The sequence below is a fragment of the Crocuta crocuta genome, unplaced genomic scaffold, assembly GCF_008692635.1.
Source record: "Crocuta crocuta isolate KB4526 unplaced genomic scaffold, BGI_CrCroc_1.0 scaffold65, whole genome shotgun sequence".
NCBI classification, from domain to species: domain Eukaryota; kingdom Metazoa; phylum Chordata; class Mammalia; order Carnivora; family Hyaenidae; genus Crocuta; species Crocuta crocuta.
This window is the reverse complement of record NW_027530683.1, coordinates 3,559,527-3,574,508: the sequence shown is the minus strand read 5'-3', so window position 1 is coordinate 3,574,508 and position 14,982 is coordinate 3,559,527. Positions and strand designations below refer to the sequence as shown.

The 14,982-nt window shown below is 43.1% G+C and overlaps 2 protein-coding genes and 1 long non-coding RNA gene across 11 annotated transcripts in view; 2 read left to right on the top strand and 1 right to left on the bottom strand.

The window, feature by feature from the left end:
- The window catches only part of LOC144235644 (uncharacterized), a 158,147-nt gene that overhangs the window by 112,479 nt on the left and 30,686 nt on the right, over window positions 1-14,982 (top strand). The window lies entirely within an intron of this gene.
- Window positions 8,195-10,990, top strand: INSM2 (INSM transcriptional repressor 2). Its single transcript, XM_077769241.1, has one exon. It carries the CDS (start codon window positions 8,257-8,259, stop codon window positions 9,922-9,924), a length of 1,668 nt encoding a protein of 555 aa, XP_077625367.1. The 5' UTR covers window positions 8,195-8,256; the 3' UTR covers window positions 9,925-10,990.
- Window positions 12,025-14,982, bottom strand: part of RALGAPA1 (Ral GTPase activating protein catalytic subunit alpha 1) — a 259,411-nt gene continuing 256,453 nt past the window's right edge. For 4 of the 6 annotated variants that reach the window (XM_077769215.1, XM_077769211.1, XM_077769212.1 and 1 more), the window contains one exon: window positions 13,337-13,395. Coding sequence is in view for 2 of the 6 variants with exons in the window: in XM_077769216.1 (XP_077625342.1) it covers window positions 13,247-13,395 (149 nt within the window). In the remaining 4 variants the exon portion in view is untranslated. Of the gene's footprint in view, window positions 13,396-14,982 lie in introns of all 6 variants that reach the window. The other 2 variants (XM_077769216.1, XM_077769217.1) reach the window with 1 other exon arrangement.

Here is a 14,982-nt window from a genome sequence, read left to right as displayed (position 1 = left end):
TCCTCTCCCTTTAAAGCTCCTAGACTGAATTCCTCCATAACCTGGATCTCACTCTCCGTGCACCATGCCAGACACAGATCCTCTTATCTTGCAAGTCTTGTCTTCCCATCTAGCTGACAAGCTTCTTTCTGTTTTCATTTTTCCAGTTTCCTGGGCACTGAATGGCTTAAGATAGCATAAACTCTGGTTATGAACAAGAGGTTATTTTCCCTGTAGGGCATGGCTTCAGAGGAAGGGAATAGAAACCATCTAAACCACAGGTCAAGTGACTGAGGTGGGGAAGAAAAGACCTTACGAGGGTTTATGATGCAAAGAAGACCTTTCCGTTTCTCTCATTTTTACTGCATCAAGATTCCCAAATGCCTAGAATCAAGCCACTTATGACTTTATCTTCCCTCCTCTGTGTTCAGGAAAAGTGGGTTCTAGGTCTGTAGGTTGCAGTAATAAGACAGTGATACCTTTTTGAATCCAGAGGCTCCTTACTTTAATCATCAATTAATTTACATATATGCCAGGCATTGTTCTAGATACTAGATACACAGGTGTGAACAAAACAAAACAGGAACTTGTCCTCTTGGACTTTATAGATTTCTGGGGGATAGCAGACTATTAATGGATAAGTAAGTATGCAATATGGTGACAGTGTGCGAAGTGCTCTGAAGACAAAGAAAGCTAAGTAAAGGGATGGAAAATGATGAAGGTAATGGCAGGTGTAGAGCTGCTATCTTTTAAGGTGGTCAGGGAAGATCTTTCTGGTATTTTTAAAGTAAAAACCCGAATGAAGTGAGGAACAAATCATGAGCATATCTAAAGAAAGAACATGCTGACAGAATAAACAGCCTTGACGTGGCTGTGCTTGTCTTATTTGAGGAAAGGAGACCAAGTGTATGGAACACATTGGATGAGGAAGAGAGTGGTGGGAGATGTAGTTTAAGAACAGCCAGGGCCCAATCACAGTTCTGGATTGTATTCTAAATATGGTGGGAAGTCATTTGAAGATTTTGAGCAAGAGAGTGAAGTGATCAGATTTACATTCTAATAGGATCTGTCTTCCTGCTGAATGAAGAAAATATTATGGTGGAGTAAGGGTGGGTGCAGAGACACCCTAGAGAGGGCAGTGGTAGAGAATCCAAGAAGTGTTCAGATTCAGGAAATATTTTGAAGGTAGAGCTGATAAGAATTGCTAATGGATTGAATATGGGGTGTTTAGGGGCACCTGGGTGGCTTAGTCGGTTAAGAGTCCGACTTTCGCTTAGGTCATGATCTCGCGGTTCGTGGGTTTGAGCCCCGCGTCGGGCTCTGTGCTGACTGCCAGCTCAGAGCCTGGGGCCTGTTTCAGAGTCTGTGACTCCCTCTCTCTCTGACCCTCCCCTGCTCACGCTGTCTCTCTCTCTCTCTCTCTCTCTCTCTCTCTCCTAGAAATAAATAAAACATTAAAAAAAAAAAGAATATGGGGTGTTTAGTTTGAGCCAAAAGTTTGGTTTTCGTTTAGGCAGCTAATTGAATGGAGGTGCCAGGTACCAAGATGAGGATAAAGTTTAGGAGAAGAAATCAAGACTCTTGTTTGAACCTTGTGAGAGACTGTTTGACTTGCAAGTTCTTGGGGGAGAATAGGCCTTTAGTAGAGGCCAGTATGTTAACCTTTTATGGGAGCATGTCTGCACGAAGGTAAGGAAGCAGAGAAATAGAATAAAGTTCCTTCTGAGTAATCCTTCTAAGAGTCAAGTGACGAAAAAGTAGTCACTTGAGTTTGTCTTTCACTCATTGTGATTTCAGGGAAAGCAGTCTCTCTCTTCAAAAAAAAAAAAAATCCCAATGAATACGGTCTCAAAATTTCTGAATTTAAATCAAAGTAATTTATTCCATAATTAGGAATAGTAGGCTTAAAATACAAATAGCTTGAGAGACTATTCAGTGTTTGTGGGTTTTTTATCAAATTACAACAGAGCAGATAAAGGTCCTAAGTATTAAAAAGGGACAAAGGAGGGGCGCCTGGGTGGCTTAGTCGGTTAAGTGTCCGACTTTCACTTAGGTCATGATCTCGCGGTTCGTGGGTTCGAGCCCTGCGTCGGGCTCTGTGCTGACTACCAGCTCAGAGCCTGGAGCCTGTTTCAGTCTGTGACTCCCTCTCTCTCTGACCCTCCCCTGCTCATGTTGTCTCTCTCTCTCTCCTAGAAATAAATAAAAACGTTAAAACAAATTAAAAAAAAAAAAGGGACAAAGGATATCATTGTCAAGAAAGAAAGATGTAGGGACTCCTGGACAGCTCAGTCAGTTAAGCATCTGACTTCAGCTCAGGTCATGATCTCATGATTCGTGGGTTTGAGTCCCACGTCAGGCTCTGTGCTGACAGCTCAGAGTCTGAAGCCTGCTTCAAAGTCTGTGTCCCCCCCCCCCTCTGCCCCTTCCCTGCTTACACTATCACTCTTTCTCTCAAAAATAAATATTAAAAATTTTTAAAAAAATAAAGAGAAGATATAAAGAAAGCAAAGATTTCACAATCTTGCTAGGGAGTATCCTCTTTATCATAATTTCTAAGTGAAAAAATGGAGAAAGAAGTGTTCAGAACTTGAAGGATTTACTTAAATTTAATTTTAATTATTATTTTCTTAATATTTTTATTTATTTCTAGGAGAGAGGGTGTGACCAGGGGAGGGTCAGAGAGAGAAGGAAATACAGACTCTGAAATAGGCTCCAGGCTCTGAGCTAGCAGTCAGCACAGAGCCCGATGCGGGGCTCGAACCCACGAACCGTGAGATCATGACCTAAGCGAAAGTCGGACGCTTAACCAACTAAGCCACCCAGGTGCCCCTAAATTTAATTTTTAAATAAATGTTTGTTCATTTTTGAGAGAGAGTGTGAGCAGAGGAAGGACAGAGAGAGAGAGGGAAACACAGAATCTGAAGCAGGTTCCAGGCTCTGAGCTAGCTGTCAGCACAGAGCGTGATGTGGGGCTCAAGCCCATGAATGCGAGATCATGACCTGAGCTGAAGTTGGACACTTAACCAACTGAGCCACTCGGTGCCCCTTTAGTTACTTAAGTTTATACTTAAGTGGAGAGTATTCATTTAAATTATTTCTCTTCCCTAACTTTTAGCATTTTTCTACCCTTTAACCTTTTATCTCTTCTCCAAAGTGCTTTTCAACTGGAGGGCCTGTGGCATGATAAACACTTGTCACCTCTTTTCTAGGGCCAGAGCTCACACAGGTGGCTCTCTCAAGAGAAGGCTACTTTTCTGTGCAATTCCTCATTCATGTTGCACAGTTATTTGTCCCAACAGTGTGCTACGGGCGGGGTTCCACATCTAACACCAGAAAGGATTTAAAGCAGCTTTCACATTATTTTATTTTCCTGATTATCAGAGTGATACATGCTTACTGACAACATTTTTATAAAGAAAGTTTCGAAAACATAATGGAACTCTAAGATTAACCAGAGGCAACTCCAACAACATCTTGGCCTATTGCCTTGTTTCATTCATTTTGTTTTTCCACAGTCGAGCTCTTTATTGTACCTGCAACTTTGCATCGTGGTGTTTTTACTTAACATTATGGCATATATATTTGTCCGTGCCATTGCATTTTTATGGCTAGATTCTCATCTACAGTATAGCTGCACCAGGATTTACTCAAGACCGTTTCTGATTAAAATTACAAATAACATGTAATAAACAGTCTTGTGCATAAAGCTTTGTCCTTCTTTTGAATGACTAAAAAAGCAATTGGTGAATTAAAGGGTATAGATATTTTTAAAAGCTTCTGATATACATCGCTATGCTGACTTCCAGAAAGGTTGTAATCAAATTATATTTGGGTGTGGGGGTGTGTGTGCAGAGGGAGAACTACTGGAACTATTGGATTTGTTAGTAATTCTTTTTTTTTTTTTTGACAGTGATTCTTTTTTGAAGAAAAATAATGGCTTTTATTTTGAATACACAGAAGAGAAATGGTTGTGTATTGTTCTATACTAGCAATAATTAGTTGCGCTGTTTCATAGTGATAACATAGTACTATCTCAATATAAGTGTTACAGAATTTGGAGAGTAGCAGATACGTTTGTGCAGTGAAAGTCAGGAAACTAATGGAGGTTAGATGATCTCTGGATATTGAGACAATGGGGTGATTGAGAGAGAAGAGCTCAGAGAACACATTTCCGGGAAGGGGTGGAGTGGGAAGGAGGTCCGAATGCCTCCGGAGCAGGGAGAGCTGTAGGATGACAGCTTGCAGTCTGCCCTTCCTTACAGAGGAATGAAGCAGAGCTGGTAGAAGGCAGCATGGAAGGGAACCCTTTGGCAACTGGGGTGATGATGTTCTTCGGGTCAACCAGAGACTTCAGGGTAAATTTCTGTAACATGATGGTTAGGAATAGTAACAGCTCCAGGTGGCCCAGCCGTCTCCTAGACAGGTTCGTTTTCCTGAAAATAACAGAGTAGATGCTCCTTGAACATTGTGTTGCTGAACTATCACAGAAAGAATATACCACAGTTAATTGATGAGTGATTGAATAGATGTGCAGATGGAAGACAGGATGGCTGGAGGGGTGGTTGGATGACACATTTGCTGTCCATCTGATAACCAGCACTATTTATCCAAACAGCTGTGTATTGGATATCAGGTCTATGCCAATCACTTTATGAAGTATTCTCCTATTATAACTGCTCTTTTGGGGTGCCTGGGTGGCTCAGTCGGTTGGGCGTCTGACTTCGGCTCAGGTCATGGTCTCATGGTTCGTGGGTTCAAGCCCCGCATCAGGCTCTGTGCTGACAGCTAGCTCAGAGCCTGGAGCCTGCTTCAGATTCTGTGTCTCCCTCTCTCTCTGACTCTCCCCTGCTCTCTTTCTCTCTCTCTCAGAAATTTAAAAAAAAAAATAACTGCCCTTTTGACTTTTTAAGCTTTCTTCATTTTAGTTTTTCTAGAAAACAGAGTCACATACTCAGTTGGTTAGAAGGGGAAGGACTGAAAGAAGGAGACTCTTATATCTATTTCCCTTTCTCTCTCTGGCAGAAAGTTTAGCCAAAGATATTTTTCCTACTGCAATTTCAAAAACAAAAATCACTACCTTACTTTAAGACTTTAAATGACTCTCTGTGCCTGTCCTATGTCATAAAGTCCAAATTACATAGTTGTCACAGTCTGACATGCCATGATTTTGCCTTCCACTTGTTCTGTGTGTGTGAACATTTTTTATTGTAAAATATATATAACAAAAATGCCCATTTAAAAAATATATATAACGAAAAAATTTTAAGCGTGCAATACGGTGGCATTGACAGCATTCACAATGCTATCACCACTATATATTTTTACCACTATTGACTAATAAAATCTTTTCGTCATTCCACATGAAATTCTGTAACCATTATACTTTAAGTTCCCATTTCCCCAACCCCTGGTAGCCAATAATCTACTGTCTAGCTCTATGAATTTGGTTGTTCTAGATGTTTCAGTGTAAGTGAAATTTTATATTTGTCCTTTGTGTCTGGCCCATTTCACTTAGCATAGTGTTTTCAAGATTCATCCATGTTGTAGTATGGATCAGCCCTTCATTCCTTTTTATGGCTGAATAGTATACCGTCATTTGTGCACACCCCATGTTGTTTACACATCTGTCTGTTGTGGGACACTGGGTTGTTCTGTCTGTGGGCTTTTCTGAACAATGCTACAGTGGACACCAGTGTGCAAGGATGTGTTTCAGTGCCCGTTTTCAATTCTTTTGTGTATTACCTAGATGCACAAATGCTGGGTCATATGCTTGCAATTCTTACAGCAATTTAAAAAAGTTTTTTCTTAATGCTTACTTATTTTTGAGAGAGACTGAGTGTGAGCAGAGACAGAGGCAGACAGAGAATCTGAAGCAGGCTCCAGGCTCTGAGCTGTCAGCACAGAGCCCAATGCGGGGCTTGAACTCACTAACCATGAGATCATGACCTGAACTGAAGTCAAGCACTTAACTGACTGAGCCACCCAGGCACCCCAGCAATTTTTACAAAGTACTACATACACCTGAGGAAAAGCCTCTCTTAGAAGGGGGCTGTCTTAAAGTATTAAAATCTTATATAAAATTGGGCCGTTAGGAGAAAGGAAAGGAGAAGAATTGAGAAGAAGTTGAGATAGAAGTCATAAACTGACGTGTCAGAAATGATCAATTTGGGAAACTAAATTTATCAACACTATTAAAAGTCCCAATTATTTTGTTGGGATGAGCACTGGGTGTTGTATATAAGTGATGAATCATGAGAATCTACTCCCAAATCAAGAGCACACTGTATACACTGTATGTTAGCTAACTTGGACAATAAATTATATTTTCAAGGGCTCAAATATTTTACATAGTGATTCCCAACATTAATTTTGACTATAAAGTATCAAGTTTATTTATTTAATCTTGTATGGTTTTATGGTTTTTAGTGGGAAACCGTAATAAAGGTGATTTTCAAACTGTGGGTCCTAATCCATCAGTGAGTTATGAAATCAATTTGTTTGCTATGATTAGCATTTAAAAAAAAGAAAATATAATTGCATAGAAAACACAAAAATGCATTATACCTAGGTAAACTAAATATTATTTTGTGAAATTTTTGTTTCAGTTACATGTGTGTACTATAAAATATATTTCTTATTGTAGGATGTAACCAGAACAAAAAAATAGTTTGAAGCTACTAGTGTGGTTAGAAAAGTCTTTGGAATTAGCCAGGCCTCAGTTTGAATCTGAGGTCTGGATGACTTTTGCAAGTTATTTACCTACCTTCTGTGGCTCAATCATCTCATCAAAAAAGGGAGAGTAATAATATCTCCTTCTGTTTGGTGTTCATGTGTGAAAAGATTAGAGATTACTTAAGTAGAATGCCTAAAATATTGTTAATGACACAAAAATATAATTGCTTCCAAGCTTCCTCCAAATAATGCACTCCATGTAAAAACACTTCGTTCACTTAGGAGGAAGAGGATGTGAGGATGTGTATTACTGACGACGGCATCTGTTTGTTAAACTGTAGTCTAAAAATACATTGCTCAGTCTTTTTCTCCAATTTGATTTAGTAAGGAGACTTGAGTTCTTTCCTCTACCTAGTCTCACGTTGTACTCATCTGGATTATGGACTTTTGGCACTGGACTATACATCTGTCATATTTTCCAATCATTTCATAGTTCAGCTAGTGTTACAAACTTTCACATCTCTTCTAGTGCTTAAAACAGTGCTGGGCGCATTACAGAGTACCGGATGAAAATCTATTAAATGTGGTCCATAGACACCTTTTGCAAAGTATCACTTGTATAAGGGGAAGCAGATGAAATCCTGATTCTGCCAGTATTTCTCACTCAATCTACTCCATGCTAAACAGGTCAGTTAGGCACTAAGTCATGTCTCTGGGTAGTACAAGTGGAAGGTGTGAACAGAGAAACCACTTTATCTGAGGACAGTCGAAAATTAGATCCTACTTTCCCCTCACCACTCCTTTTCCCATTGGGGAGGGGACGTTTATAAGCCCTGAGGACCAGGGTCCAGAAACCGGCTGGCGTCCTGAGCTCCAGAGGCTTGCCAGCACGCACGATCTCCCGCACTGAGAGCCCTTCTTCCCAGATGAATTCTCATAGTATCACAGACGCGCGCAGTGTCGATCGATACTGGATGGCAGACGTGCTCCTGCCGTCAAGTGTAGGCACAGGGCGGTGGATTTAGCCGCCCTGCAGCTCGGTCGCAGCTTCTCATCAGCTCAATAAGGGCAGAGGACGTTAACCCGTTCCCGGGCGGACACCTACTCGATCGCCTCCCGACACCCGCCGCCCGCCGCCCCTTCCCCTCGACTTCCTCCCACTCCGCATCCATCACACTCCCGCGTGTGGGGGGAGGGCGGGGTGCGGCCGGGTCCGGGGCCCCAAGCAGGGCGCGCAGCAGTTGCCTCTCCGCCCGGCTTCCTGGACGGTCCCTGGAGGCAGCTGAGGCGGGGAGTGCCGAGCTCCTTCACACTCTGGACCTTACCTTTCTGTATCTTCTTCCGCCGGGTGGGCGGCAGGGGGAGGCGGCGGCCCGGAAGCCAGCTGCTGGGNCGAAAACCCCGCCCCCGGCGCCCGCTCCCACTCCTGATTGGCCGCGCCAGCCTGAAGGCGACCGGTGGTCCCCCGGCCCGGAGTCTCAGCTATAAAGGCAGCCCTCGCATGACTGCTGTGGCGAAGCTCGGTAGCTGCGGTGCTCGTCCGCTTTCAGCCCCCGCGGCGCCCCCTTTACTCCTTGCCCCTCGAACACTCCCGACTCCACCATGCCGAGGGGCTTTCTGGTAAAGCGAACTAAACGGACAGGGGGCTCGTACCGAGTGCGCCTAGCTGAGCGGATCTTCCCCCTGCTGGGGCCCCAGGGGGTGCCGCCCTTTCCCGAGGAGGCTTCCAGTGCTCCCCAGCCAAGTGCGGAGCAGGTGGCACCCCCCACCCCGGAGGAGGCGGCGGCGGCCCGCGAACTGTCGGGGTCGTCCTGTCAGGCGGCTAGGGTGAGCCCAGGGGAGGGCGGGCAGGAAGGTGCTGCGGAGTGGAGGGCGGAGGGCAGGGAGGGTCCGGGGCCCAGCCCCAGCCCCACCAAGCCGGCGGGCGCGGAGCTGCGCCGGGCATTCCTGGAGCGCTGCCTCAGCTCACCGGTCTCTGCAGAGTCCTTCCCCGGGGGTGCCGCCGCGGTGGCTGCTTTCTCCAGCTCGGCGGCGCCAGCAGCTGCACCGACCTCCGGGGAACAGTTCCTGCTGCCGCTCCGGGCACCATTCCCAGAGCCAGAGCTCCATCCAGACCCTGCGCCCCTCTCGGCCACCCTGCAAGGCCTAAAGCGGGCCGCCGGCAACGAGCGCCGTGCCAAGGCACCTCCGGGCTGCGCGTCTGGACCCGTGGCCGCTGGAGTCAAGAAGCCAAAGGCCATGAGGAAGTTGAGCTTTGCAGATGAAGTGACCACGTCCCCGGTTCTGGGTCTGAAGATCAAGGAGGAGGAGCCCGGAGCACCGTCCCGGGGCCTGGGGGGCAGCCGCACGCCACTGGGGGAGTTTATCTGCCAGCTATGCAAGGAGCAGTACGCAGACCCCTTCGCTCTGGCTCAGCACCGCTGCTCCCGCATCGTACGCGTCGAGTACCGCTGCCCTGAGTGCGACAAGGTCTTCAGCTGCCCTGCGAACCTCGCCTCCCATCGCCGCTGGCACAAACCCCGTCCCGCAGCGGCAAACGCTGCCACAGTGTCTTCAGCCGACGGGAAGCCACCTCCTTCCTCAACCTCCCCAGACTCTGGGGCCGTTGCATCTTTCTTGGCGGAGGGGAAGGAGAACAGCCGGGCAGAGCAAACGGTGGATCAGCACCTGCAGGCGAGGGACAGCTCCAGGGCGGAGCAGCACCAGGACAGCGCCCCACACCAGGGCCTCCAGGTGTTGTCCCACCCCGAGCCACAGCTGCCTCAGGTCCCCTATACTGAGGGGGTGTTGGGGCGCCGGGTGTCCGGGCCGGGAAGTGCCGGTGGTGTCGGGGGATCCGAGATCTTCGTGTGCCCATATTGCCACAAAAAGTTCCGTCGCCAAGCCTATCTGCGCAAGCACTTGGGCACTCACGAGGCAGGCTCCGCTCGTGCACTTGCCCCGGGCTTTGGCTCCGAACACGGTGCCCCACTCGCCTTCGCTTGCCCGCTGTGCGGGGCGCACTTCCCTTCCGCAGACATCAGGGACAAGCACAGTCTGTGGCACGCGGTCCGCGAGGAGCTGCTCCTGCCTGCTCTGGCTGGGGCACCCCCTGAAGCGCCAAGCCCAGGCGGGGCATCCGACGGGAGTGCTCAGCAAATTTTCTCGTGCAAGCACTGTCCGTCCACTTTTTTTAGCTCCCCGGGGCTGACCCGGCACATAAATAAGTGCCACCCCTCAGAAAGTCGGCAGGTACTGCTGCTGCAGATGCCGTTGCGGCCTGGCTGTTGAGGACAGAGATGAGGAAGATTTGTGCGGTTGGCCTTGGAGGAAACAGAGCAAGGGAATTTCTGTGGGGATTTGTTGAATTTGCAAGCTTACCCTCTTTCCTGCCTATAGTCTCTCTCCTAAAACTCCCAGTAGTCAATGTTCCGCCAGAGAAGCGGACAGCGAAATGTAAAATCCCTCTCTAGAGCAGGTATGTATATGATATAAACATTCGCGGTCAAGGACTGTCACTTTAAAGCCTTCTCTCTTTCACCCTCTGAAAATAGGATTTCCCCCCTCATTCTGGAGACCCTAATGAATCCTATATGACTTGTAATTCCTATGGAAAGCAGTAGTGAATGCGTGCATGTCTCAATATCTGCAAAGGATTCTAGCTACCAAAAAGTGGTAGTTGTTAATTTTTTTTCTTTCTTGCCATCGCAGGCGCCTATGTAGTTTCTGTCTCAATAGGGTCAGATTTCTTGCATTGTATATTCTGTGAATTAAAAGTTATGTGATTGGTGCCAAACGTACAGGGGGGTTGGGGAAAGACTCAAGACCTCTGCCTGTGGGCAGGAAATGTAAGGGGATGTTGTTTGCACTTTGGGGGGATATGGGGATCTCCCTGTAAACGTTCCTTTTCTCAAGTATTAATTAGTCCATTCTTAAGTTAGTATTTGGAGGTGGAGAGGGTGCTATTTATTCTTGGAGTTGAGATACCGCCAAAATTCTCACCTTTAGCTTTTTTGTGTGTTTTCAGGAAGAGATGCTTTAAATCTTTAACAGATTTTTGGAAATATAAAACTCTTCCTGAAGTTTGACTGTTTTAGTAGGGTTTCATCCAAATTGTTTAATCCTTCTGTTGTAAATCTTACACAGTGTTATATATGAAACTATGTTCAGTTTAAGGAAGATGTTAATAACTATAATCCACATGGAACTGAATGGCTTTTCATTCAATATTCATTTTTCAGCAACAACCTGTTTTTGAATTTCTTTTTGTAAACCATATTCAGTGTACACTCTGTACCCATGCTCTAATAGCCAGAGTTTGGGACACTGGCTGAGTATTGCTTGACAGACAGCCGTATTTGTAAGATGCTTACCACCAAATAAATGTACATAGCTGGTGCTTTGTTGTGTTCTGTGTTTGTCCTGAGCATCTCATTGAACACAGACTATTTTTCGAAGTCACATGTCTTATCTCCCCAAAGCTAGTATCCTACGTTAGAATCTTAGTGACTCATTTAGACAGAATACAGACAAGAGAGATTATATTTTGTAAATGAATATAATGGTGCAGAAATGCAATGGAAAAATTTCCTTTGAAGTATGGCTTGCAGAGACAGAGCTCCAAAAGGCTTTAAAGATACTTTGCCACCTCAAAATGTCAACAGAAAATATATTTTCTTTAAAAAAGCTAGCAGTTTTATCTAAAGATGAAAAAAATCATGTTAACCATGCTCATTAACTTTACTATTTCCAAGTTGGCATTTCACTCATCAATCCATTAGCTGTTCATTTAAAAAAAAATGAAAGCACCATAGAAATGTGTAAGCAGTTACTTTGAGTTTCCTTTTTGTTATTCTTCACCTTTGTTGTGGGAAACTATCTATACTGTTTAACCTTGTTCCCAGGGACTCGTTTATCTTCTACATAAGCTTTCATAGGAATTTTTGTTTTCCACGGTTTCATAGGAAATCTATTTTTATTTACAAGAAAACAAAAACTTATGTGCGCAGGAATTATGAAGGGTTATTTAGAAACTGCAAAAAGATTTTTTCCTCCCCTGAATGTGTATTATAAAACAAAGTGAAATTTAAAAATCAAGAAGCATAAGGCTAAGTTTAATTGATGTTTTAACCAAGTGGATAGGGCAAAGTTTCTGCCCAGCCCTTACAAAGGTATAAAATTGCCTGCGTTTTTATTGGCAATGGTAGAATCTCTGAGAAACAACTTGGGGTGTATCCTAACTAGGAACTCGAATTCATTTTTCATGATTCGCTAAGATAACCTAGGTTTATGCTGTCCATCTCTCCATTAATCACATAGTTCTACTTATTAAGTCTGAAATAATAACAGACAAGAAATATAAAAGACAAATTAATGCTTATGGACATTAAGTGATAAGAATATTTTTATTGTATTATTAAATACCATATCTTTTTCTTTCACTGTTACAAATTTGTAGATACTACATGAATGATGATACATAATTTATATTTTATAGTTTGCCGGTCTGATGTATTTACACATGCAGTTAGTACTGATGGCATGCTACATTTCCTTAGGAGATGCCCGTTCAAAACAAAATATGAACAAAATGTGAGCAGCTTATTTACTGTAGGAAGATATTTCCAGGGGGTGGAATGTATACCAACCTGCACCAGCAAGTTCAGTATTAATATTAGATTTAATTTAGACTCCTGGATCATGTTCCCTTTTCCTTTTAAATACACATAATTTAAGCAACACATTTATATCAGAAAAGTTTTTTCTTTTCTTTCTCTCTCCCCACCCCCCATTACCCTCTTTCTGGTACTTAGGAAAGAGCACCGATACACCAGGATCCAGCAGTCAGTAACACAGGGCCACAATCTCAAAACAAAAAGGGCATTTAACAGTGATACCATTTAAAAAACAAAACATTAGAAAAATATCTGGAAGCTAAACATAAATCAAAGTTCAGCACAGTGATTTTTCTGGTTATTAGATATATCATGGCATCACCTGCACAGCCAAGAAATGAGGCATTGCTCTGGGAAGAAAAAGTTAATGCTAAAATTATGTAAGTTGGAATTCGAGATGCTAAACAACCATTTATTTTAAGTGTTTTATTTTCCTAACATAAATAATCCATACACATACTGTGTATTAAGATTTGCAACTTTTGCTATAACTTTACAAATGCTTAAATTTAAAATTTTACATTTGTAAAAAAAAATCATGTATTTACTGAGCCATAAAGTTACAATGGAGCACGATAAATAAACTAATGAGACTATCTATCTGTCCAATTATATTTTGGCTCAGAGTTAATCATGAAATTAAAAGTGAAACAGCTTAGACATAATTATCTAGGAAGGTAAAGGGTGTAGAATAAAACTCCACCCCCCACCCCCAAAATATGGCAGCTTAGAGTGTTGGGGGGGAAAAAAAACCAACTGAATAAACAACCCAAATCTAAAATATTAAGTTACAAATTATTTAAATCCAGTGTTTTTTTAAAAAATAAATGTTCATGAAGAAACATGCAAGTTATGGCAAACACGAAGTCCCGAAGGGTTAACACTATGTTCATGCTCAGATGGCTACTGCTGATCATACTGCTGGGCTGCTTGTCTCCTTAGGATTTATTGGCTGAGCCAGAGGACCGACGCAGCTTCATGGACATGCGGCTTTTGCTAGTTCGAGGAGACATTGGAGAGGCCAGGTCAGCCCCATCTACCTGCGTTGCTGTGGAAGTTTCACTGGATAGAATCTCTGGGTAGGAGCCTGTGGAAAACAGCAAGAGCATTAGCACATGCCGTCTGGCTTCTCACCCCATAAAGAATAATCTTTCTGCTACTGATCTGTAGCATGGATCCCAACCCTTAATGAGGTCTTTGAGGGGGAAGAAGCAAGGCCAGAACTTGCCTGTTAGAACGGCCTACTAAGATTTTATTTAAAACCCAGTCATCTGGTGGCTCACATAATTATGTTAGCAAGAGAGCACCAATCACTGTTTCCAGGGACAGAACTAACCAGAGAGCTCCACGTAAAAAGCAATGAAAGCAAAATCTGTGGCCCAGACAGGACAGGGATCCAAAGCATCATTAGCATGCAGGGAAGGGCTTAAGAAGCAGGTGAGAGAAGGACCAATTCCTGTCTCTAGGGTACAGGGTATAACCAAGAAAAGGGCCTCCACTGCTCAAACTTGAAAATAACAGCACCAAACAGTTCTAAAAAGAAATTCAACACTATGAGACCATTATACATGCTGGGTATTTAAATATGCTTTTAGAAAGGAGCAAGATAAATTCCTAGGGGAAGGAGGAAGACAAGAACTCTTATCTGAAATTTAATAAAAGACAAATTGACCCTCAAAATGTCTTCATTTAGAAGAGATAAGCAATGCTTTTGTTTTCCTTAACTTAAATTTTTAGTTACTCCATCCAGTCACAGCAAGTAAGTAACCAGAAGAATTAACAGATATAAACATTAAAAGAAGCAAATTCAAATTGGAATTTTTTTTTGTTATTTACAAAGTAGTTTCTTTACCTCTGCAATGTATTTCTATGAATTATGATTCTCTAATATACAGCAATGCTACAGAACTTTGCACACTATAGGCCCTCAGATATTTTCTGAATAAGAAATTACATTAAAAATAAAAGCCCTCCAAAAAACCAAACAAAAAACAATCTGCAAACAGAACAACAAAAATTTAAAAAATTCTGTATATTTTAAGGCACTTTAATTCAGACTTTCTGGGCCTTATGTATGTGAACATTTTATGTATGTCATAAACACCTAGCACAGGCTGCAGGCTTATTATACACTTCCTCACTCTGCAGGAAAACTTTTGGCATATTTGTTAGCCAATGTAGCACCTCAGAGGAATTTCAAGCATGGAAATAATCATGCCAGCACTTCCATATAATGAAACATTTGTGCCTAAATTGAAGCTATGAATATTGAACTAAACTGTTCAATAAGGGGGTACTGATCTTATAGAGATGTATTATTAAGAATCTATCTTGGTAGAACCCTTCAGAGTATTTTTAAGGTGAAATATTACAATTATACTTAAGAACAAACATCAGGGAAGAAATATTTTCTCACTACTTGGAATCCAGGTCCAATTGCCCTTATTTTCAAAGTAATTTCTCCAACAATTCTTTCTTTTCTAACTGAAATGAGGCTGGCCTTCAAAACACAAGGAGAAGGAAATATATTTCTGTTCACCTTTACTCTTCCTGAAGATCTGAATTGGTTCATACTGGACCCATACTGGAAAACCTAGAGGAGAATATGAATCCATGGCCCTTTTTAGGGAAGCATTGCGGATGTTCGGCAGAAGGAAGGTGAAGAGCGGTAGCT